Below are 26,615 nucleotides of genomic sequence, written 5' to 3' on the forward strand. Positions count from 1 at the left end.
AGTTATAAAGACAAGTTACGTGTTATAGTTAGTTTTTCACCTCAGATCCGCTTTAATCTGTCCCATTAGTCTTAACGTTCTATTTACTTGTCACAGCTTAGATGAGCTGCCAAGAAACATTACACATGCCCTATTTAGGTGGGAAAAAAATGCATTAATTCTCAATTGTGACCAATTTCTGATTAAAAATAAAAAGTGCTATTGACATAAAAACTGTGCCACCAGTTAAAGTCGCCCCAGTATAGATATCCAGATGTGTCCCCAGTATCACCCCTCTCCCAGCATAGCCAGATGTGTCCCCTGTGTTTGCCACCCCCAGAATAGATTGACAGATGCACCCCTCTTTATAGCCAGATGTTTCCCCGGGATCAGAATTACCCCATTATAGCCAGATGTGCCCCCAGGATTAGCGTTGCCCCCCCATTATAGCCAAATGTGCCCCTAGTACTTGATTATGGACCCCCAGGTGCCCAGATGTGCCAAATTATTAAATCCCCCCTCCCCTTAGCTAATCAGATGCCCCCCAATAAATGTGTACCCCCTTTTACATATCCTACCCCAGCCCCCCATTATTGATAGCCAGATGCCCCCCCCCCATCAGGCAGCCCCCTCCGTGCAGAAGTCATTAAAAAAAACCTCCAGCAAGCAGCCTCCAGCAACCTTGTTCCTGCGACTATCCTGAAGTCCGAGCCTCCGATCCCCGCTCTGCAGTCAGCTGCGTAATGCCATCATCCAGCCGGGACCCGGGTAGTCGGCAATACGCGGCTGAATGCAGAGCGGGGAACGGAGGCTTGGGCTTCAGGATAGTCGCAGGAACGAGGTAAGGTGAGTGAGGCTGCTTGCTGGAAGTTTTTTTTAATGATTTCTGCAAGGAGGGGGGCCGATGAAGGATCGCTGCAGTTGACTACTGCAGTGATCGTTCATGAGAGGGGGGTGGACTAATTGGCTACAAGGGAACATGTTGCCTTTAACCAATTAGTAATGCAGCTGAAAGTGCCGGGGGTGCACTTCGCACCCGATCGTGCACAGCAGGGCTGCAAACGCAGTCAGTATATCTACGTCATGGTGGCTTGGAGGGTGCCACAGATGACGTAGACATACTGTAGAAGTGGACAAAGTGTTTAAGGAGTACTGGCCCTTTAGTAGTTAGTGCCAAACAGTTGTATGCTGGAGGTTCTTTTTATCTATAATATATTCCTCCTCCTCCCTTTATTTTCCTGCCAGCTGCTTATCTGAAACCTGATCCCCTGCTCACTTGTGTTTACAAGCAAGGCTGAGGTGACTCAGTGATTGGAGGAGAAAAGAAAAAAATTAAAGGGCAGAAATGACATCAGGGATTTAACCTAAACTGTGGGCAAAAGACATGGCTCCCACCAGGAACAGAATTCTCTTCATTTACTATATAAAATTCACTGAAATCAAAACGTGGACAATGCATGTGTTATGCAAGTAGATCAAGTAATTATCTACTTATATATGTGCTTTTTTCCCCCGGCATAGTATGGCTAATCCTACTGCTTTAAGAATGCACAATCAAGACTGTAGTGGACACCTGAACTCCAGTCTCTGATGGAACATTACAATTTATAATATGGCCAGACTCAAAATAATAGCCTATTATGACACATAATCATTGTCATTTTTACCCAAAAACCTGTTCTGCACAATGCCTGAAGTCTGATTGAAAATGAAATGAACTGTTGCTCTATGCAGCACTCAGCTGTACTTCTCAGGCCACTCCTGCCTCTTCCCAGTACAGGAAGATTGTGCATGACAGTCATCCTTTCCATTCTCTAAAGTCAGCTGGAAGTTTATTGATCGGCAATGTTGGGGGGGTCATTAGATTTGATTAATCCATTCCATTAACAGATTAGGAATAAGCAGGTCAGAGAGAGTCCTGTCATGCTTTTTCACAACAGCCCTTTGCATAGAGGCATAAGATTGCTGCCACCTAGAAATTCCCATAAAGCAGGTGAGGGCAGGGACTTCTCATAGCTCACAGGCATGACTGAAGAACAGGAGGAGTCATAGGGTTCTGTCTCTTGTGTGCACCTCCAATTAGGACACACCCTGTCTGTGGGTAATATCCTGGAAAACTTGCCACACATCCCATGTCCATTATGATAACAAAATATGCATAAATAGCTGGTGTGGGTACATAGCACTTGGTCATACATACATTTATTAACACAGTGTGCTTTACTTATAAGCCTACTGTGCATACACATATTAAAGCAATGATCATTAAGGGAAGGAAAAGCCTGTTAATGATGGTGAACAAGACTATCCTATTATTATTCAGTTAGCTGTTCTACTATTGCACAAAATAAAATACTTGAATAGTGCTTCTGTGCTGATTCCAATAACAGTAATACGTTTTATGCTTGCAAAAATCAATCACAGCTATGAAATCTATACAAATATATTAAACTTATGGCCAGACCATTGCCTGTGACAATCCCCCCGCTTGTTATTGTAAAGTATTGACACCTCCTACACCCGGCTGGATAATGTGCCCATTAATACACGCTGAGATCCTCGAATGTGAGAATTTCCAATTTAGCAGATGTATGAGACAGAACTGCAGCTGATGAATAGCCGTATAAGGTTAATAACCAGCCCGGCGTGATATTATGCGACCTGTCGATGTAGCGCTCTGCACAAATGATACAAGGCGCACTGGCTGGGTGCTGCCTGCTCTAGGAAGACTGGGCTGCATTCATGACAAGCTGCTGTTGGAAAGTAATGCTGGGGGAAGTAGCTGGCTGATATACAAGAGCTGATTGAGTCCGACATAAAGGGGCTTTTGTCTGCAAGCAGTCACCACTGACCCCAGCGCAGCCTACAAGACCACGAGCAGGAGAGCTGCATAGGCCATCCCTGTACGTCTCCCTCCCAGGCACATCAAAAGCAAGTACTCTCTATATAGGACAACACCATCACTTAGCAGGGGAAGGAAAAAAATCATTTTTAAATACTGTATTTTTCATCGAGAGAAAGAGGGAAGCGGCAGCTTTTTACTTGTCACTAATTATTCCTCTAAAGCCAATTATAGTGACAAGTTACACGTCTCTCCCCACTGCAGCTATAATGATCCATTTTAATAATTTATGTATTTATATTTATGCCAATTAAGACAGCCATCTGTACGCAGGTTATATAGCCAGACTGAATGATGATTATTTTATTTATCTCCGGCTTTTCAAACAATTTTGAAAGAAATAACGGCCTAATGGATCTCACGGAATAACGCCGGGTTTCCATTTCCTCGCTATATTACACTATTAATCAGGAAAGCAGAATAGGTGTGTTTGCTGTGGTAGAGGCCTTTCAGCTTCCTGTCCCAGGCGGTGCTGGTTCTGAGGCCTTACACTCCATTGTGCTGCTGCGGGTGAGCCGTGTGCCTAATGCACATTAGGGAAAGATGTCTCACAAGTTTACAAATGATTTTTGGAGAGTGAAGTGAAAAGGCTTTCTTATAAAGCAGACACCTTGTGACCTCATGAATCTCACATCTGTTCCTCAGAAGCTCAGAGCAGGATAGGAACAGACAGATGATCATTGTGCTGAGCTCCATTCTGACAAGACACACAGACATACGTGATCACTTACATGCTTGTCATTAACTTTCCAGAAATAGAAGGCACCAATAGCTCCAAACAGAAGCAGAAGAGCCCCGGAGATAAGGACCACAGCCCCGATTCGGAGGAGACGGCCACTGCTGGATGGCTTCATTGTCACCGCTGTATATGCCTAGAGCCAGATGGGACAGATTTGTTACAAATTGACATACAAAGAATCCTGTCTTTAGAACTAATATAATGTATGGCAGTTTTGACAGAAAGCTTAACAAAACATAGTAATGCTCAGAGATAGGCTTCATTTTACCTAGATTTAACTTAAAGGAAACCTGTCATCCTAGAAATGTGGGGCTACCACTCCTTCTTATCTGATCATTCCTGTATTGTCGTGGTCATCCTATGGTTTCACTGATTAGAGAAACACAAAACACCGGCTGTGATTTTCTGCAACCTTGTTTGACTACTAATCAAAGTTTTTTTCTTTTCAATAATAAAAGCAACATCACAGGTGTCAAACTCTAGTCCTAAATGACCATATCCATGCCAGTGTTCAGGATTAGAAATGGAGAAATGTGTTCCACTTGATAAACAACCTTTCCTGATTCAGTCTCAACAATTAGTTTAAATTGTGCCAAAAATATATGAGGACTGGAGATTGACATCCCTGATCTAAATGAACATGAATGGTCCAACTGATATTTGTTCCATCTGTCTCAGACCATTTATCAAGACCAGCTTCAGAGATGAATACAGTTAAGTTCTGAGCAGATGAACACTCTTTGTGGTGTCTAACTGCACGTTTACTTTGTAATTAAAGCACTACAACAGCAGCCCTAAAACATTAAGCTTTCTAATATAAAAAATTCCAAGTTTGTTTAGAAAGATGTGTCCTCACCTCCTTCTTAGGTCCCATTCCTCTCTACAGGAAATGTAGATACACTTGAGGGAAGCTGGGGGAACCGTGGAAGTTTGGGTGCCGCTATAGGAGCCAATACAAATTATAGCTATAGAAGGAAATTTGGGAGCCAGAGGCTAGGCATCAGCAGGGTGGTGGCTAGGGTTAGACATCGACAGGGGTAGGGGGGGGCATTAGGGTTAAGTATCAGTAGAGGGTTGGTTAGGGTTAGGCATCGAGGATGGGGGGGGTAGTTAGGGCTAGGCATCGGTAGAGGGAGGGCTCTATGTGAGAATAGGGTTAGGTTTAACTATAGTAAAATTTCGGTAACATTTACTGATGCTATACTATTGGAATTAGCTTAGCACTGCACAATAGTAGAATAATAGTAGTTTTACCGACATTCTACTAGCGGCTATTTTCGGCGACCAAATTTCCTTGGCTAATGCCTATCTGTAACCAAACCTCTACCAATGCCTAACCCTAATGAACCTTCCTTCCAAGGCCTAAACCTTACCACCCCTCCCACTGCCGATGACTAACCCTAACCATCCTCCCTCCAATGCCGAAAACTAACCCGATGCCTAAGCCTAACCACATTACCCTTTGATGCCTAACTCTAATCATCCCCCCTCCCAATTCCTAATCTTAACCACCACCCTCCGATGCCTAACCCTAACCACCCCCCCCTCCGATGCCTAACCCTAACCACCCCCCTCTTATGGCTAACCCTAATCACCCCCCCTTGGAATGCCTAATCCTAACCACCACCCTCCGATGCCTAACCCTAACAACACCCCCACTGATGTCTAACCCTAACCACCCTCCCTCTGATGCTTAACCCTAAACACCCCCCCCCCCACCAATGCCTAATCCTAACCAGCACCCTCCGAAGCCTAACCCTAACCACCCCCCTCCGAAGGCTAGCCCTAAACACCCCCACCCCCACCAATGCCTAATCCTAACCACCACCCTCCGATGCCTAACGCTAACCACCCCCACACCGATGACAAATCCTAACCACCCTCCCTACATCTAACCCTAACGGGCCTTCTGCCTATGCCTACTCACCCCTCTGTGCCAATATCTAACCTTAACCACCCCCCCCCCCCCCGATGCCTTAACCTAACCTTAAGACCCCTATGATGACTAACCTTAACAGCCCCCGCCACAAACCCACCGATATACATGCTGCATTCCCACGCAAAACAAAAAACATAACAAACGCCACAGAAATGTGGGTGCCAACATAAGCAACCATACAAATTACAGCAATGAGGATGAAATTTGGGCACCCGAGGCTCCCAATAAAACAGCAGGTGTTGGGGCTGCTTGCTATGCAAACTGCGGCTACAAATAATTTCTCAATATAGTCATATGTAGCATGGGCACCTATGGTGGCGCCCAAACTTCTGCGGTGCCTCTAGTGCCCACATTTCCTGCTTCCATAAAGCAGGCTATATGCTGCTTTATAGTCTTTCAGTTGCACATCCTTGCATGCCAGTTGTGAGGCAGTCTTATTAGATTGTACAGTGTGTGGCCAAGTTTTGTGCCATATATGACTGCCAGAAAATACAACCACAGCAATTTAGATTTCTTGTATACGTTTACCACATGGGGTACTGGAGAGTTAAGGCCTCACCGGATGCGATTCATTTAGCATGCTAAACCCAATCCAGTCACCTCAGAGGGTTTTACTGTATGCCCTGAGCCATCCAAGGATCTATTGACATGTTCCATGCAAGGGAGAAGGACAAACTGCTGAAACGTACCGTTCCATAGCATCTGAGAACGTGCTAGAATACCGTTACATTATGAATCATCCCCGCTAGCAGCCAGTGCTGAGGCAGTAAGTGTGCCTTTCTTGGCAGGTTGCCTGAAAACTTGCTTATGGATTTTCAATTATATGACAATAATCATCCCACAACATGGCATGTTTGTCCCATCCTGATACCACCATTCACATTATCAACATCAAGCCTGCTAACAGCGGCTGTTACAATAACATGAATATATTAATAGCAGCAATACGCCAATACTAATCTCCACATTTGCAGGTATGCAGGGGAAATGATCTAATTAACCTTTTTGTGGAGGTAAACAGAAATCAAACACTGGTCCTGTCTGCAAATACCTCACCAAATCCTGCTTTTTTGCTTCCATTTCCACCGCTTAATCTCATCATTATGTACCTATGGGGAAAGTGAATTTCCAGTGTACATTGTAAGTAATTGCTCTAACCTATCCAAGTTTACATCCTATTGCTTCATAATCCAAATCCCTTCTAAGCCTGTAGTTATACTTTGCATTGCAGCTTGTACGTGGCTGTTTTCTGTTTCATATCATTTATAAGACCACTAGAGTGTTCTATTCATGGGGAGCTGCCAACCTGGCGTCTCCTGCGTCATCATGTCCTGCTGGGATTTGTAGTGCCAGGCTGGCTGACGTGCCTTATATAGTCACATGTAAAGCTGTTTTAGTAAGCTGCGTACATACATAAGATAAAAATCTCTGGAAAACAAGGAATCAGTCTGTGGCATGGATTTAGCCGGAAGGTTTGAATGAGTGATCTTTCTCAAAGTGCCCATTAACGGTAATTTCTTTTCATCAGATGCAATCTTTTGTCGCAATTTGAATGGTCGTAACTAGTCGGAAGGCAATTATCGATTGTTCCCATTAACAGAACAATTTTAAAAAGTTTTGTAATGAGATTGATCATAAAACTCAACTTTCGGATCGATAATTTTTCCTTTTTCGATCTACCAAAGAATTGTATCACACCGATTTGCGCAAATTTTCTATACAATTCGATCATAAAAAGTGCCAAAAAACCAAAGATCAAATCTGAAGTAAAAATTGTACCATTAATGGGCACCTTGTACACATGCCAATGATCGAATCATGCAAAAGACCCAATGTAGTCCATTTAGTCCCTTCTTTAATCACACTTGCGCTGTGCACATAGATGTTAACAAATAGCTGACAATCTCATACACACCTCTTTTTTAGGTTGTTAAAGTCTCGTACACATCGGAGAAAAAAATAGCTCAAAACTAACTATGAACGACTCATCTTTCAGATATTGTTTGAAAACTCAAAGCACAAACCATGGCTGAAGGGAACAATTAACAAATGATCCATGTTGCTTGGGCATTTTAAGCCAACGATACGACAGATCACTTCAGCAGATAATCGTTCATCGTCAGCAGTGTGTACAGAGCTATTAACAAAATTTAAACAATGTGTTTTTCCCAAAGTCTACAGCCCTTTCCCCAACATCCTGCATCGATTAACAATCCTGTCCATTAAAGATCGTTTGGCAAAAGTCTTCTGCTGGTGTTCACATCGCTTAACATCTGCGATCTTAACGAGTGTGATCATGGAATGGATGTTCATCAGTCATTTCGCATCATTTTATCTTGCGACGTGTATACAGCTTAAGTAATTTTTTTAAACAAAGATTACTTGCCGATCTGTCATTGATCATTCGTTAATCGTTCCAAGAGACTTTTATCTCACGTGTGTGTGCAGCTCAAGAGATAAATTGCCCTGTCAGCCTGGGATAAACAGAAATACTGTCCTTCTCTGCATTTCTAACATTCCATTTTACATAACACACTTCATAAAACTTTTCTATAACCACTACAAAAATACGACCTGTGCATGAAAAGTTTGCCAACAAAACACTAAATATCAGACCTCTCAAACAACTTTCCAAAGTACAGCTTGTAAAAGAAACAAGCTAACTGTCCCTGATCTCCAGAGACTGGCTGGAAATGCGACCCCTAAACTCCCCGGGCTGACAGCGTGTCCCCTTATTTGTGTCCGTTGCTGATGGGGAATGTACTCACAGGAGGAAGGCACTGCTCCACATCCTCGGGTCCCGCTAGCGCTATAGGAACTTTCTCTGAACTCTCTGCCATTGTGTACTGCAGGTCCCAATCTGATCCCCCTGGCCAAGCTGCGCGATCTGTGTGGGACAAGAGAGAGGCACGTAACTCCGACTGTCCATCAAACCCGGGGCAAACACCTGCCCACCTCCCCTGCACAGCCTCTTCCCTCCGCAATGCCACCTCCCCCTCCCGTGTGCTCTGAGCTGGGACCCCATGTTTCCTGTCGCTCAGGAATGCCGCTGCTCACATACATGCCCCATTATTCTGCACAGCGGCCTCAGAGATGTCACTTCCACAGCGGTGATGGGTCAGGTGCTGGTAGCAGAGAAGCTGGCCAAGCAGTCGACAGCACAGACAGCAGTGGCATTCATCCCCGGCGTGCTGCCCTTCCTGTTACACAGACAGCACTTGCTCTCATCATTTCTGTTTTAAAGTAAAATCTCACCCAACATTTTCTATAAACGTCCTGTTTTTAATAAATGTAATGCTATTAAAAAATAATTTACTATTTGAATTTTCAACCAGCCTCCAACTTCCAAAACTATCTGCAACTACAAATTAGGCTCTGCGTTTTTTTCTAGTCTGGAATCTGTACGCTGATTTGGTACAGGTAGATGTCTCCTGAATTGTAGTGCTGTAACTGCAGGGAGAGCAAACCCTGTGGTTTCTGATGGGGTGGTGGTGGTGGTGGTGGTGTGGGGTTTGACAGGCTATGGGCTTAATTCACAAAGCGGTGCTAACCTACTTAGCACGTCTAAAGTCTTTAGACGCGCTAAGCAGGGTGCTAAGTAGGTTAGCACCGGATTTCTCAATCAGATCGCGCGCTTACTTTGCGCGTGCAAAGTTTTACGCACGCAAAGTTTTATGCGCGAAAAGCTTGTTTAGACGTGCTAAGGGGGTTTTCACAAGCGTGCTAACAGTTAGCACCGCTTTGTGAATCAAGCCCAATGTGTGATTGACTAATGTGTAGAATGTTTATATGTGCATACTCTCCTGCTCTTTCACTTGCTTCCACCCTATACTCACCCTGCACCAAAGTGACTCGGCAGCGAAAAAGAATGTACGCTTAAAGTTAAAGGAAATATCAGGCAAATAAAAAAAAACAGATGTACTTACCTGGGGCTTCCTCCAGCCCCTGGAAGCCTATGTGTCCCCTGCCGCAGCCAGCACCGCTATCAGCAAAGCGCCTGGGTGTATTTCGTAGCAGCTGCCAACCCTGCAAGGAAGGGTACCTCGGGCGACTCGCTGAGAGCGGAGCTGCGGCGAGGGACAACACCTCCACCCACCCAAAAAAAGGAACAGTGGTCATCAGGATGTGGATGGAGCTAACTGTTATGAAACTCTGTACTCTATACAGTGTTGCAGTAGATGCTATATAAATACACAATAATAATATGGTAGGACTTTAGACTATGACTATGGTATGGTATGATTAGATTGTAAACGAGCCTCTGAAGTCAGTCAAAAAATGGGGGGGGGGGGGGACATACGAAAAAGAGGGATGCATAGGAGGGGGGTAAAGAGGTAGAGGTACAAGACAGAGAGCCTGGTGGGAGAGAAGAAATGGCAGGAAGGATTTTCATCAGGACAGCAGACATCACCAGTGCTGTTTGGCAGGCACATGCTGTTAAAAGTAGCCACTGAAAAGAGGAAAGAGTCATGGGGAAGACGACAGGGTGGATGGGGGAGCTGGCAAAAGAAATAAGATTACCTGCAATTAAGATAATCTAAATTGCCAGGAGCTTGCTTCTCTGCTCACTACAGAAGTCTGCTGTCAGCACCTGTATCACTGGCTTCTGCAACAGCAGACTGTCCTGCATTATCGATTAATTACTCTTATCAGGATAAATAATCAATAGTCCAGGTCACCATGGCAGCCAGTGCACATGGCTACTAATGACAGGCAACTTCTGAAGCACTAAACACATCATGCCACCTCTCCCTGCTAATGTCCCAGATGCAGCACAGCAATCATTCTCTCTACTCACCCTGCTGCTCTGCACATTCACTCACTGCAGGCTGTGTGTAGGGAGCAAGGAGACACATTCCCCATGGGACAGGAAGGGGAATGGGTGCTACATCTAGTGCAGGAAATAGTACAGTCCCATGCACTGCCTGCTGCTATTTTCCCAAATTTTGTCCGAACTATGAAAAAAGGTCCCAGGTGCAAGAACATAGTGGCACCCCTAGCCATGGCTACACCAGGTGCTGTGGGCTCCTGCAGCCTTGTGGTAGGAACCACTGCCCCCACCCCCCTTATTTAGTAGCTCTTCCCCTATGCAGAGTATTTGGAGCTGAGCGTGCTGGAATAGTTACCTGTTGGCGCTGCCAGGATCCCTCTTTAGCCTGTCGCTCTTGCAGTGTCTTCTCTCAGTGAGGCCCTGCAGCAATGTTCATAATGAGCAACACTACTACAGGGTGTCATAGTGAGGTGACACTGTGAGTGTGACAGGCAGAAGGGGGATCCCAGGTAACTATTCCAGCATGCTCTGCTCCGAATACTCTGCAATGGCCAGGTGCTGAGGCCCATTCAATATCTGTGTCACTTTTAGCGTCCTCCTCTTCATAATCTATGGCACCCATCCCACTTTATAGGGCATACTCAGCTAATAACGTTTATTTTGTTATGTAGCTACCAGAAGGAAAAGAAATAAATAAAAAAGTCAGTTTCTTATTTCCGTCAGGGGTGCTGCTAAGGTTTTTGTGGCTCCAACCGACACATAATTTAGGGCATTCCCCCCCCCCCCCCCCCCCAGTCAGAGGTCCCTACTTTCATTTTAATAGGATTCCAAAGGTGCCCCCCTCCCCCAATAGGTAGTCCTTCCCATACAGGAAGCTAAGGTGTCACCCCAGCATAGATAGTCCCCCTCAGTATAGGTAGCCAGCGCCCCCCCTCCCCCCATATGAGGCATTGGTGTCAGATGGGTTATGCAGCATCCTTCTGGCTCCCCGTCTCCAACACTTACACACCCACAGATTGGCAGCAACCGAAAAAAGAGGAGAGCAGTGCATAGCATGCTTCAAATGCAGATACTGAGCAATGACGTCACCTCTGCATCTGAAGAGTACTCCATGGTCACTGTGCTGCTCTCCTTTCTGTTGGCATTGTTGCTGATTTGGGGTCTGTGTGTGAGTGACGGGAGGCAGGGAAGGCCCTACAAGTCACAGACAGGGCAGTCTGGCAGTATAAGAGGCCCCTGCTGTGGTTGAGGCCCCAAGGGGCCACTTGGTTCTCCTGGGCCTAGCTGCACCCCTGATCTCTGGACAGGGAAGTCTTTGGATAATCCAGAGGCTTCCCTTATCCTTCTTAAAGCTAATGGGAACCGGGTGATAAAAAAAGTCAGATACTCACCTAAGGAGAGGGAGGCTCTGGGTCCCATAGAGCACTCCCTCTCCTCTCCCGGTGCCCGCTGCTGTCCTGGCTCCCCCGTAGCGGTATTCGACCGTTTCGGTCAAATACCGCTGTCTCCCGGCCGAAGGGAGGCTTCGGAGATGCTTCGGGAGCCCGAGTGCTCCCGAAGACGGGCCGCTCTACGATGCGCATGCGCGCGCGCCCTCTATGACGCGTTTGCGCCGCCTGTCTTCCGGAGGACTCAGCTCCCGAACACTTCCGAAGTCCCCTCGGCGTGGGACAAGAATGGAGGAGCCAGCGCAGCACGGGAGAGGAGAGGGATGGCTCATTAGGACCGAGCCTTCCCTCTCCTTAGGTGAGTATCTGCCTTTTTTTTTAAAACACCCGGGTTACATTAGCTTTAAAGAAGTTCTGTTAGGGGTTTCTGAGGAGGAAACCAGACACTTACCTTGGGCGTCTATCAGCCCCCTGCAGCGGTAATGTCCCACGGCGGCGTCCTCCCATCTGCCGTTCTCCGCCGCCGGCCCCGGTCTAGCGCGTCATGGGATTCAACTGCGGCTGCGCTACAGTGGCCGCGCACCCACTCGCTTCCGCCTGCGTCATCGGAAGCTTATTGCGCAAGCGCAGTACAAGGCTCCATTGTACTGCGCCTGCGCAGTAAGCCTCAGATGACGCGAGCGGAGGCACGGCAACGCGCATTATTCGTCTGTGTGACAGACGAATAATAGCCCGGTGCCGGCTGCGGGGAACGGTGGATGGGCGCAGGACGGCGTGGGACATTACTGCTGCTGGGGGCTGATAGAAGCCCCAGGTAAGTGGCAGTTTTTCTCCTCAGGAACCACCACAGAACCCCTTTAAGCTCACCATTCCAGGGCTGGGACCCTCTAAACCTATTTGGCAAGGGCTTGTTGAATAGGTTTGTGCGGCCAGGTTTCCATGAGGGCAGCCGCACTGTGCTGGTGCAAGTTACCGCTCGTGCACTGCTTTTAACCCTGTGCTCAAGCGTGGCCGTGTACCATTGGTGTGCCTGCGCAGTGCAGCCGCCCTCCTACATGGACAGGAGCGTGTCTGTAAAGAAGAGAGTCCCGGCTACTAGTGGTGGGCTTCAGAAGGATTGGAGAAGCCTCTGCAGCATCCAGTGTCCCTCTAAAGAGGTAAGTGTCTAATATTTGAGGGTTTTTTTCTCATAGGTTTCAGCCTGGAGTACTGAGTATCTTTTTTTTTTCACAATGACAAATCGTTTGGTGTCTTCTCTCCAATTTCTAATGCCAATTAAATTCAACATTCCCAAGTTTGCTAAGAAAATCTCCCACTTCATTGTATTATGTGTACATCATGCCTCTGCCAACTTACATCTCTGCTGTTACCAATCACAGCTTGCTAAATTTGAAGAAATGATTATACTGTAATAAAGCTCCACACGTCAAGAATGCAAGTAAAATATAAAATCCCTGTATGTTCAAATTATGCAAAATAAATGCCACGCTATTAAAAGTCCTGCAGCGCAAGGAATGAGTTTTTAAAAACTAGTGTATATTAATGAACAAAGAACTAATATTTTCTTTTAATGAATTGTATTATAATTCCCCACACAATGCTGTAAGTCACGGCATACTTCATTATTAGCACTAAATAAATTGTATATGTGTTGCCATAGCTATGAACTAGACAGCCATATAATACAGTTATTAGAATTCTTCATGGCAATCAGACTGTCATAGCTCGTGATTGGCTGGAAGGGCTTGTTGAATATGTATTAGTTTCTGCAGAGCAGCACAGAATTTGTTTTGAGCCCATCCATCCATACATGTTCAGCAGTTGTGAAATTAGATGAGAATGTCGCTGGGTAAGCCAATTTTAATTGACTAGGAGTTCAATGACTGTGGCCCAGTTCGGGGCGTATACTGTATTCAGAGATTCACTTGAAAATATGAAAGCCATGCTGTTTTAACACTGCTCTTCACCTTACCGCTATCTCTTCAGTTTGTTATTGATTTTGTTTTCTGATTCCTAATTCCTGCCTCTTTCTGTTTGGACAGGTGTGCGAAGCTAAATACTCATCTCGCAAGACAGGAAGATGGATCCCAGGGATGTCCCACGACGAGGAGCATTCCCCAATTCATCTTCCTGCTGGTGGGTATTCGCGTCATCATGCGACGGCACACTAAGGGCGGGAACGAGAGTTCAAGCAATCGCGGTTCTTTGTGCGGGAGTCGTTGGGGATTGTAAAAATCTAATCCTCTATGACGGTCGTTGTCTCTGCGCATCTCCAAACATCATTCGCATAATCACACGCCTGAACCCATTTAGCAACATTGCAGAAATGACCACGTGCAGCCAGTACAAGCAGACAGCATAGTGTCTGCTCTGATGGACTGCTGTGGGCCAGCTGGAGCCCTAGGCAGATGCGATACATTTTCCCGGACTGCACAGAAGCGCAGCTCACTTACCACAACAAGCAGCCGGCTGTTTATCTCTGCAACTGTCAGTTTCGCCGCTCCCCACCTTCTCCATAGCTCCGGGCCCCGCCCACATCCCTTCCCTCCCCGCTGATTGGAGGGAAGGGACGCAGGCACAGGATGCTCCCTGCAAGTGATCCGTTTGCTGTGAAAAATAATGCGTTCCTGCCAAAGCTGTTGGGCCAACAGCTGCTGCCCTAACAGTTTGTGGACTGTGCCCCCTTCCGTAGACTGATGAACAGTATTGCTCCACAATGGCGGATCCCCAGCCGCCATTATATTGCCAGGAATGCTATCCCTGCCCTTCATCAGGACTTTGTGGAGTGTGTCGGCCGGTCTATGGATCACGCTGTCGGTGGCAAGGTGCACTTCACTATGGATGGCTGGAGCAGCAGGCATGGACAGGGAAAGTATCTAACTTTTACCGCCCATTGGGTCACCCTCCATGGTGCTGCTGAGGAGGGTGCAAGATCTGGGGCATCTCAGCTGGTGATGCCGCCACGTGGGTTGAAGGGGAGGCCTGTTCTACTTCTCTCTGCTACCTGTTCTGTCCAAGGCCAGTCCGCCATTGCTAAGCCTCCCAGCAAGTGGTCCCGCTCCTACACTGGTCTGCAGCACCATTGATGCCAAGCAGTGCTGAAACTGGAATCCATGGACGAGAACAGGCAAACCGGATCTGTAATCCTTGCAGTCTTACAGGATTAGATTTGGCAGTGGCTGACCCCCCGAAAACTGGAGACAGGTGTAGTGGTGTCTGATAATGGTGCCAACATGCTGGCCGCCATTTCGCAAGGTGACTACACTCACTTACCTTGCTTGGCCCCCATCTTCAACCTTGTAGTGCAGAAATTTTTACGCACTTTTGATGGGTTGAAGGACGCTGTGGCCTCAGCATGAAAAGTTTCAGCCCACATCCATCGCTCTGCAACCGCTTTGAAACTGCTGCAGAGCCGCCATAGCCTGCCGCTGCACAGGCTTATTTCCGATTGTCCAACTCGGTGGAACTCCACCCTCCACATGCTGGAGAGGTTGTGGGAGCAGTGAATGGCGGTCAGGCTATACCTGTCTCAGACATCTTCCTCCAGAACAGGGCCACTGGAGTACATTACTGGGGACCAGTGGCAGCTGATTGGACAGGTCTGTAAAGTGTTGGAGCCATTTGAGCAGGCAACAAAAGTGGTCAGTGAGGAGTACTGCAGCATATCAGAAGTTCTCCCTTTTGCCTTCATGCTGGACAAGGCTCTTGACAAACTGCTCGAACAGGGGGAGGAAGCCCTACTGAACAGTGGTCAGTCAAGTGGGGGAGTGAGTGAGCATGCTCAAGTCCTGGATGAGGAGGCAGAGCTTGTGGAAGCGGAAGAGCCTATTGTCCAGGGGTGGGAAGAAGATTCTGATGTAGAGCTGCGCATATGTTCCAGTGCCTCCGTAAGGACCCCCGGATTAAAACTCTAAAATCAAGGCTCGACATGTGGCTGGCCACCATCTTAGATCCCCGGGGCAAGAGGAAAATGCGGCAGTTCATAACCCCCTCCCAAGCAGAAACCAGAATGAGCCAGATCCGGGATGCCCTTCTTCGTTGGGTAGAAGATGCGTTTCCTGCACCAGTATCCTGGGCCCAAGCTACCAAGCCTCATCATACTCAGCAAAGGTCTGGTGGTCCCACTCCCAGCAGCAGCATCAATAGCCAATCTGTGAACCTGCTGAGTATGTTGAAGGAATTTTATCAGCCAATGCCAGATACTCCTTCTAGCAGCAGCACCACCAGCGGACAAAGTGGTCACCGCCAGCGGCTGGCCCGTATGGTGAATGATTACTTGGGGTCGGCCAGTGCTCTAGACAATATGGAGAGTAATGATGACCCCCATGGACTATTGGACAAAACAACTGGATACCAGGCCTGAACTCGCTCAGTATGCACTGGAGGTTCTGGCATGCCCCGCCGCCAGTGTTCTTTCTGAGCGAGTATTTAGTGCTGCAGGTGGGGTGGTCACCGACCAACGACCACAGACAACAACCACAGACAATGTGGACATACTAACGTTCATAAAAATGAATGAGTCATGGATCAGTGATAATTACAGGGCCCCTCTCACTGATTCATGATGATGATTACAATAAATTACAATGTGCTGTTTTTCAAGCCGCAAAGGCTCTTCCTCTCAAACTCTGCTGCATATCACTACCATCACATATTTTTGCATTTTACGATCAAAACATTTCTGTTTTTGCAGCAATCCGACGTAATATCACTAACCCTATGCTTTTGGTCAATGACTACTCCTGCTGCTGTAAAAAAAAAATTATAATGACTGCCGTGGAACCACCTCTAGGTCCCATGGCCTACGATAACTCCTGCTGCTCCAAACAAAAATTGTAATGCCTGCCGTGGAACCACTTCTAGGTCCCATGTCCTATGACAACTCCTGCTGCTCCAAACAAAAATTGTAATGACTGCTGTGGAACCACCTCTAGGTCCCATGGCCTACGACAACTCCTACTGCTCCAAACAAAAATTGTAATGACTGCCTTGGAACCACCTCTAGGTCCCATGGCCTACGACAACTCCTGCTGCTCCAAAAAAAAAAAAATGACTGGTGGAACAGCCACTAGGTCCCATGGCCTACGATGTTTCAAAAACGAAGTTTCAAATGAGATTACTGAAATTGTACCGCCGGTAAGCGGAATACCTCGGAATTCCGCGAAATACCACCGGAATGTAATGGTCACGGAATTTCGGGCTGACCTCATTCCAAATTTCCGCGGAATCGGAAATCGCCCTTTCCTATCATCCCTTACAGCCAGTTACAAGAAACAAAAGAATGAGAAACCTGCTCTGTGAGCTTACAATCAGGGCTGGACTTAGGCCAAGACCACCTAGGCCATGGCCTAGGGCACCACAGGAGGAAGGGCACCAAAGCAGCAGACTAAATTGGTGCAGCATTTGCAAGCTTGCAAATGCTGCAATACAGTGAGATCAGGTGAGCGCCTGACCGCGGCACTCTGCTGTTAGCCACCTGTGCAGCAGCCACCTTACTCTCTGTGCACATTTGTATTGTGGCCAGCGGCTATGGACTTGGACAGCATTGGAGACGGAAAGGAAGAGGAATATTCTGCACTGGAGAAATGAGTGACACTGATGGCTGCTGCGGTGTGAAGGCGAGCTGGCTACCTATACTTAAAGGGGGGGTTGGAAAAGGAAGGATTAAGGGAGTCATCTGGCTACCTATGCTGGAGGAAAATGGGGGAGGATTCATCTGGCTACGTATACTAAAGGGAAGGGGGAGGGGTCATCTGGCTACCTATCCTGTGTGTGTGTGTGTGTGGAGGGGGGGGGGGGAATCATCAGGCTACCTATACTAGAGGGAAGGGGGGAGGGGTCATCTCGCTACCTATACTGAAGGCTGGTGTCAGTGACCTTGGGCGGTAAAAAGTACAAATCCGGCCCTGCTTACAATCTGAAGGATTTAAAGACAATGGGCCTGATTCACAAAGCGGTGCAAACTGTTTTTTTTTTTTTTTAACCCAAAACAAGTTTATTAAACTTCAAAGTAGTAATACAACACTGCCGGTGTGAGGCAGATATCAAGCACAAAAGTCAGAACATGCAAGTAGAACATCATTCCATATTAACATTTTCCTGCATAGATTTTAATACAGTGGAGCAAACACAGAGTACAGGGGGACAACTTTGGCATATATAGTGGATTCCGGCAAACCAGATAGTGCATGCATACAGATATAAACTAATGTATATCCTTGCTACTTCAGGATACGAGGAGGTATCTATCTGTTTATCCATCTATCCCATATTAGGTGAAATTTGTTAGGTGCCTTCCTATGCATATATATAAGTTTCTTATAGGGTACCATATTGTCAACACGCCTTAACCATTCAGCAAGCGTAGGGGAGTTTGGAGAAAGCCATTTGAGGGAGATTTCTTGCCTGGCATGAAATAGGGTCTGATTTATAAACAGTTCATCATTCTTTTGAATATCCTCATCTGTGATAAGGCCGAGTATACACAGTGCAGGGTCAAGCGTGACTGGGCAGCCCATTTTGTCATGGAGAAATGCTACAACCTGGGTCCAGTAAGTGGCAACATTTGGGCATTCCCATATCAAGTGAAAAAAAGTTGGGTTAGGTAGAAAGCATTTAGGGCATTGATCAGAGCGGCTTCTGTCGAACTTAGCAACTTTTGCGGGAGTGAGATACGCCTGATGGATAATATATAGTTGAGTAAGTCTATCTCTCACACATGGGGAGGCTAGTCTAACTGCCGCAAGTATGTCATCCCAGTCATCGTTTTCTATCTGTAACCCACATTCAACCCATTTATCTCTGGAGGGGGCATTGTATATGTCAGCTTTGTGGTGTAGGAGAGCTGAGTATAGGGAACCAATCATGTGTCTGGTTTGACCATCCTTAATCAGGTCAATAATTTCAGAGGTAGAGGCAGAGATTTGGGCAGGTCCAAATTGGGCCTTGTATGCATGGTGCAGTTGGGCATATCTAAATGCATAGTGTGGGGGAAGAGCAAATCTGGCGGCCAGGTCTGGGAATGGAAGTATCCTTCCGTTGTGTATTATCTGGCCAAGGAAGACCACGCCTCGAGAGACCCATATATGGAAGTCAGGTATTTTGGAGAACTCAGGGAGTTTGGGATTGTCCCATAGTGGAGTGTTTGTCTCATAGTCAGTGCTGGAATAATATTTGAGAACCCATCGCCACACCTTGGTTGCCTGCTCTAGCAGAGTATTGCCAGGTGCCAGATTTGTAAGGGTGGTCCTTAGTAGGTTTAGTGCCAGGGAGCTACAATGGGGATCAATATCATAACCGTACAGTTCTGGATTGTAGGAGATGTCCGAGGTGAACCATGCAGCCATCTGGTGCAGCTGGGCTGCCATGTAGTATTTTTGAAATGAGGGGAGGGCCATCCCACCTTCTCCATTGGGGTTTTGCATTATTAAATATTTAAGTTTGGCCCTACCATTGCACCATATCAAGCTTAATAGTAAAGAGCGTAGTTTTTTAAAAAATTGCTGCGTGATGTAGATGGGAGAGTGGTGTACAATGTATAAAATTTTCGGAAGGAGCACCATTTTGACCAGGTTCACCCTGCCAGCCACTGACAGTGGCAACTTGGTCCAGGATCTGCTTTTATCTCTAACCAGCTGAAGCAGTGGGTACACCTCATTTGTTAGGTACTTCCTGGGGTCCAGTTGAATGGTTACTCCTAGATATTTAAAGGAGCTAACTATCTGTAGTGGGGAGGTTGGTAAGGAACCAGGGCTGGAGGGGGCGTCGATTAGCAGGACAACCGACTTATCTTTATTTAATTGTAAGCCAGAGTAGTATCCTGACTCCTGAATGACTTCTAGTGCGAGTGAAAGGGAGGGGCCCGGGTCAGATAGATATAGTATTGTATCGTCAGCATACATAGACAATTTTTCTTGGGTGTGTTGGGTAAGTAGACCTGTTATGCCAGTGTGTGCCCGAATACGACATGCCAGAGGTTCTGCCGCAAGGGCATAGAGCAGGGGAGAAAGCGGGCATCCCTGTCGAGTTCCACGTTGTAGCCCAAAAGACTCAGATACCCAAGAGTTGGTGCATATTTTTGCATGTGGCTCTGTGTAAAGTATATTGACCCATCTCATAAATCTCTCCCCGAAACCAAATCTGGATAGTGTAGCTTGTAAGTAGGGCCATTCTACAGTGTCGAACGCCTTGGCCATATCTAGCGAGGCGACTGCCCGTTGGCCTAAATTTAAGTGAGTGCACTGTAAGTTGGCCATCAGTCTGCGTATGTTTATGGCGGTGTTTTTGCCAGGCATAAATCCAGTTTGATCTGGATGGATTAAGGAGAGTATAACACCATTTAAGCGGATAGCTAACATTTTAGCAAGTATCTTGGCGTCTACTGGGAGAAGAGAGATAGGTCTATAAGATTCACATAGTACTGGATTCTTTCCTGGTTTAGGTAAGACTACTATTAACGCTTCACGCATAGAGGGCGGGAGTATTCCCTTTTCGTATGCTTCATTGTACATTTCAAGGAGGGTAGGGGCTAGGTCTTCAGAGAATTTTTTATAGATCTCGACAGGGATGCCATCTAAGCCAGGTGCTTTTTTATTCGGGAAGCTGGTTATGGCCATTTCAATTTCCGCAGTCGTAAAGGGCTCCTCAAGCTGCTGCCTCTGCTCGGGGGTAAGTCTAGGGAGGGGGATTTCTGAAAGATATATTTCTGAGTCACTCTGACTGGCTGGGGATTTAGACTTATAGAGGTCTGAGTAGTAGTCTTTAAAGACCCGGTTAACCCTATCTGGGCCCCTCTCCTCCACTCCAGCTGCATTCATGACAGAGGATATCACTGGTGGGGATGAGTAATTTTGGGACATTTTAGCTAGCAGTGTACCAGTACGCTCCCCTTGCTCATAGAATGCTTGCTTCTTGAAAAAAATAGCGGATTTTGCTTTCTCTTCACTAAGTCTGGTCAGTTTGCGTATTAGTTTTTGCCATTCCTCATAAAGGGTTGGCGATGGGTTCTGTATGTAGTTTTGTTCTGCTGCCAGGGTTTGTATTTGTATGTTGCGTTCATTTAGGGAGTTAATTCTCTTGTGTGTTGCCACAGCTCGCATCAGGGTTCCCCGCAGATAGGCCTTTAAGGTGTCCCAGACCAGTCCCCGATTCTCTTCATCTCTATGTGTATGCAGAAATTGAGATATATCCCGTGAGATATTGTCACCTGAATTAATGAGTTCAAGCCAGAATGGGTTAAATTTCCATAATCTGGGTGGAGGGGAGAGACCCCAACTAAAGGTCATCTGTAGCGGTGAATGATCCGATACCAGCCGTGGCAAGACTTTTATATCTAAAACGTTAGGTAGTATGCAAGGCGAAGCAAGAATGTGGTCCAATCTGGACAGAGATTTATAGGTAGCTGATGTGCAGGTGTAACCTGGGTTATTAGAGTGCATGTGTCTCCATACATCTGGCATATTAATTTCACCAAGGAGTAGCGAAAATGACGTTTCCTTGTCCATCTGAGGTGGGAGCCTATCAAATTTGGGATTCTGAACAGCATTAAAATCCCCCATCCATACAGCAGGGATCATGGGGAATTGTAACATGAAGGTTAAACCTTCCTTCATTAGAGTAGCCGTGTATGGAGGAGGGATGTAAAACGCCAGAATCAAGAGGGGATTATTAGCCACCTTGCAATTAATAAATACATATCTGCCATAAGGATCAGTTTTAACTTTTTCCAGATGAAATTGCAGTCTCCTGTTTACCAGCACTGACACCCCGCGTGACATTTGGGAGAAAGTAGAGTGGTAGGTCCAGCCTATCCATCCACGCCTAAGGCTAAGGATTTTACCCCCTGTGATATGCGTCTCCTGTAGCGCAACTATATCTGGCTTTTGTTTAGACAGGTATGTTAATACCGTTTGCCTTTTAATTTTGTCGTTCATGCCCCGTACGTTCCACGTAATCAGTGTTAGTTGGGAAGCCATTGCATCTGGAATGTTAAATGAACTGGCCTATGGAAAAATAGGTAACCAGGGTTCCAACAAATTCTGTCATAGTACTTGAAAATATAAAGAGCTAACAACACACCAGCAGTGAATAACAAAGCATACCCATACCCTTTCCCACCCTGCCCCGCTGTAACAGGCAGCGGGGCCTTGTACCCGTAACTTAAATGCGGAAGCCTACCCTTGGGTGCAGTTAAGCTGCATCTCAATGGGTGGCTGGGGTAACAAACCATGAGAAGCACGAGGCAAGGGAAACCTTGCATCCGAGGCGTTACCGAGCTAGGTGGACACGGAGTTTCCGTGCCGAACACATTTTGAAAAGGTACTGACGCATCCCCGGCGTCTCAAATTTTATGTGCATATATAAATGTGGCAAAGCAGAACATATAACAAAAAGTAGTCGCCCCAAACGAAGGATGTGGTAACTTATAGAGGCAGAGGGCTACTGATTTATCCCCATCTCTTTTAAGATATAGTAAACAACACCTGCCCTACGGAAAGATATTCAACATTTAACTAGCCATGGTGTTTACAGTCAAAGTACCGAAGGCTTTATAAAGTTGACTCATGCTCAAGGTGTTTCAGGTCAGCCTTCTCCTGTTAGCTGCATTTTCACCCATACTTTGCAGTTGAGTCCCAGCCCGTGCAGCAGCATTAAATACATGGTGGTGTTCACGATAGCTGCCCATAAACAAGGCCTCACCCACAAGAGCGGCCATTAATAGAGCAGTGCCTGGATCAGTGTGAAGGTGTCAGAGTATACAAAGGTTCACTCGGCCTATGCGACTTTTGCTGTCTATTCCATAGCAACTGTTCGCATGGAGTGCGGTAGTAATTTAAAGATAGGCATTGGTCTGCATGGGTATAAAAATGAAGGGTCAGTGTATACAAGGAGAAGGATACTTTGGCCGGAAGGCGGTTCAGCAGGCAGGTGTTAAGTTCCATGTAACTTCAATGTATAGAAAAGAAGAAAAAAGAAAGAAAAAGAAAGAAGAAAAAGAAAAAAGGAGATTTGGGGTGCTTCACCTGAAAGTGGAGGAGTCCCTCTTCTGAGGATTGGCTTCGGCCCATTCGAGCGCCTGGAAGTAGCTTGCGGAGGACTTTAGGATACCTCACCCGGCGATGAAGGGGCCCGGTTCCGTGGGTTGGCTTCGATCCACTTGAATACCTCTCGGGGGTCAGTAAAAAAGTGGGTGCTCTCTCCTTCCACAATACGTAGCTTTGCTGGGTAGATCATGGAGTACAATATGCCGAGTTCCCTCAGGCGCTTCTTGGCGGCATAGAAGTGGGCGCGTTGTTTTTGTACCTCGGTTGAGAAGTCGGGGTAGAATGAGATTCTAGCATTTTGGTGTTTAATCTCCCCCCTCTGCCTGGCTGCTTTAAGTATGGCGTCTCTGTCACGATAGTTTAAAACTTTGAATATGAAAGTTCTGGGAGTTGCTCCTGGCGCCGGCACCCGTGGGGAGATCCGGTGAGCTCTCTCAATGACAAAGACAGAGGAAAACGTATCTTTTCCGAAAGTATCAAGAAGCAACCGTTCAATAAATTGCTCAGGATTATTACCTTCGGCCTTCTCGGGTAGCCCCACCACGCGGAGATTCGACCGTCTGTTGCGGTTTTCGAAATCATCCTGTCTGGCTTGTATCGCAGTGATCTGCTGTTGTGCTGTGGTGATCGCCGGTTGAAGAGGCCTCGTGGTGTCTTCTAAGGCGCTAATGCGGCCTTCTGCATCCGAGACACGTGAGCGGAGATTTTGGAGATCTTGTCTCACCAGAGAGACGTCCGTGCGCACTTCCTCCAGCTTGGCCGTTATGGCCGCCAGGCTCGCCTGACAGGCAGCGACCCCCTCCAGGATCTGTTCCATCGGGCCAGGGTCGGGCGCAGATTGCAAAGAGTCGTCATCCATCAGTGCCTCCGGGATGCTGGTGGTGTCAGAGCAGTCGGCGCCATCTTGGGAGGTATGTTGGAAGCGTTTTAATTTTGCCACCGCTTCTGACGCGCGCCTTGTCTTGATCGGGGATGACGGCGGGGATTGCCGGGTGGGTTTCCCCGAAGTTTGGGAGGTCTTTTGAGACGCCAGGTTGCCGTTCAGGATAGTTTTAGTAGTTATCAGCACGGAGCTCCTCTCGAATGCGTCCTCACCTCATGGACTTCCGGTCACGCCCCTCGGTGCAAACTGTTTAGCACGGGTGTACTAAACAGTTAGCACGTGAAGTGCATTTCGCGGACTTTTGCACGCGCAAAGTGCCGCGATTCGTGCGATCGTGCAAATCGCGGCACTTTGCGCGCGCAAAAGTCCGCAAAATGCACTTCACGTGCTAACTGTTTAGCACACCCATGCTAAACAGTTTGCACCGCTTTGTGAATCAGGCCCAATATCCTTGTTTTAAGATAGCTATAGTTTCTGTGTAATACATCTATATGCATTTCCTATTTTTCTGTTTTTAGGATTGTCTGAATATGGAAACGTAACAGCATTTTCTTCTGAATGATAGTTTTAGCCTTTGTGGGAAAAGATATGAGCGAAGCAGATGAATTTGTTGCCCAGGAGAGGCTTATCAATGAGCCTAATTTTCTGCCACAGTGGAAAAACAAGATTATGTTCAATCTGTCCAGCAATCTACATGCAGCCAAATAGTGAATTATCTTGCACACTGGAGATAGACTGTAGAAGGTGCTGAGAGCGAGGGGGAGAGAAGACCTCTCTTACTGCTTATACAAACTGAATTCATTACCCGCCTTGTTTTCTCAGCACCCTGCAGGGGCTCACAGATACACGAGTAGATGCATTACAAATATAATATAAATGTAAAACTTATAATACTGATGCAAAGAAAACCGTGCAAAATACCTTGCAGTATTGGATTTAAGTTAAGAATAAGATGTGGGTAAGCAGGATTTCTGTAGGAAAAAGAACACTGATATAAAAGGTACCAGCAGTGAAGGCCAGTCTTTAGGGTCAGGCAAGGCGGGTCATCTCCCAGGTGAAGTGGCAGAGGGCGGAGAAGCGGGCACAAGCAGAGTGTGCAGCAGATCCAGCTTCATATGTATATTGAAGGAGCCCTTGAATCAGGGATGGAGTAAGCTATAATGGGGTCCCAAGCAAAGTAGTAGATTTGGGGAAACTGTGCGATTCCACGGTAGCAGTGCCAGGTACTATGTATCCTGTAGTTTGCCGGTGCCGAGCCTCGACCGGATTGCTCACACGGTCTCCTAGTGCCACCCAAAATAAATCATGAGGCGGCACACCACTGGCTGCAAATATGCTTGTATTAAGAAACAGAAGCACTACATGTTACGGAAAATCCTTCATCAGGTGCATAACAATGTCTCACACCACCAACAAACAAATAAAGACTGGGGTAAGCGCACCACACCCGAGTCCATCTCGTGGCTCCGCCCAGCCTCAGCTGGGCGGAACCACGAGATGGACTCGGGTGTGGTGCGCTTACCCCAGTCTTTGTTTGTTGGTGGTGTGAGACATTGTTATGCACCTGATGAAGGATTTTCCGTAACATGTAGTGCTTCTGTTTCTTAATACAAGCATATTTGCAGCCAGTGGTGTGCCGCCTCATGATTTATTTTGGGTAGTAGATTTGGGGCCCTCTTGTGGGCCTTCTGGTGGTACAGAGATTTTTTGTAAAAAAGAATATAGCGTTTAGGTAGACTTTAAGTGTTTGTAGTTCCTTTGTGTTTTTTCTTCGCAATAATAGAAGGGTAGCCAGGTCAGCTCTACCAGAGCAGAAATTTGACAAGCTGATTTGTTACAAAGGTGGCATCCTAAGTTTAAAAAAACAAAAAGGCAAATAAAACCTCACACAATACATGGTGCCATGGATGGAAGAATACAGTAAGTCTCAGAAAATGCAACATTGAGCAAAAGCTATGAATATCTTCATTGAGTGCTTGAATAAAAACAATTAAAAACATAGCCAAATATAAGTCGATCTTGTGTATAAGTTGACTCCAATATTTGACCCTCTTAAGCTGGATTTTTTATTGACTCAAGTATAAGTCTACCCAGCAAAATGAATGGCTGCACTTGGGGACCAGGAGGGGTTAATGACTGCACAGCATAAGCTATAGCAGCCATTAACCTCTCCTGTCCCTTAAAAGCAGCCAATACGTACTGCAGACCCCCAAGCGCAGCAATTATTCACGCCCCTTCCTGCAGCCAGGTAATTTTCCTTCCTGCCCCTTTCCTTGTTAATTGTTGTGGCCAGGGCTTTCAGACCTGTGTTTTCCTGGCATTTCCTTTATCAGGAAAGTATCACTTACCACTGGGTAAATAGCTTCGAATGGGAATGTCACTAATAGTACACACACTACTCAGTGTGCTCAGTATTCCCAGTGACTCGTGTATTAGACGACCCCTATACTTTCATTTAATGAGTCAGACCTAAATTTCTAGACTTATAATCGAGTATATGCAGTATGTACTGTATGTGGAAAAACTGAGCAATCTATTTTGAGCAGTGTGCATTATACATATATGTATATTTTATGCAACAACTGGTTTAATCGTTTGAGCCGCCCAGATGTGATCCTCACATACAGTCGGCTGGTCTGCTACAGTGGAGCGCACCCGCGCTTGGTCACGGGCGCTCCCCCGTGCTGTTCCCCGGTAGCCGAGAGATCAGTGAACGGTAACATGGTTCCTGTTCGTCGGCCTAAGTCCCCAGCAGAAAAACAGACGGTCTCTTAACAGAGACCGCAGTTTTTCTAAAAAAAAAAAATTCCCTGTCCTCCTTGTTCTTCTGGGAAGCGAGAAGCACAAGGAAAAAAACCAAAAACTCAAGGTGGCCATCCTGTGGCCAAATAGTAAAACTGCATCTACATACATTTTTCAAGCAATTTACACACATTATGACATTAAAAATTAACTGTTTATTTCCCAACACC

General features: G+C 46.5%; 1 protein-coding gene across 2 annotated transcripts in view; it reads right to left on the reverse strand.

The window, feature by feature from the left end:
• CNMD (chondromodulin) overlaps positions 1 to 8,678 on the reverse strand; it is a 102,200-nt gene extending 93,522 nt beyond the window's left edge. Inside the window, exons 1-2 of one of the 2 annotated variants that reach the window (XM_068265235.1) lie at positions 8,621 to 8,678; positions 3,613 to 3,753 (exon numbers count right to left, since the gene is read on the reverse strand). In XM_068265235.1, the coding sequence (XP_068121336.1) occupies positions 3,613 to 3,753; positions 8,621 to 8,629 (150 nt within the window). In that variant the 5' untranslated portion in view covers positions 8,630 to 8,678. Of the gene's footprint in view, positions 1 to 3,612; positions 3,754 to 8,327; positions 8,506 to 8,620 lie in introns of those variants that run through there. The other variant, XM_068265234.1, reaches the window with a different exon arrangement.
• Positions 8,679 to 26,615: the final 17,937 nt, after the last annotated feature.

This window comes from Hyperolius riggenbachi, chromosome 2 (assembly GCF_040937935.1).
Source record: "Hyperolius riggenbachi isolate aHypRig1 chromosome 2, aHypRig1.pri, whole genome shotgun sequence".
Taxonomy (NCBI): Eukaryota; Metazoa; Chordata; class Amphibia; order Anura; family Hyperoliidae; genus Hyperolius; species Hyperolius riggenbachi.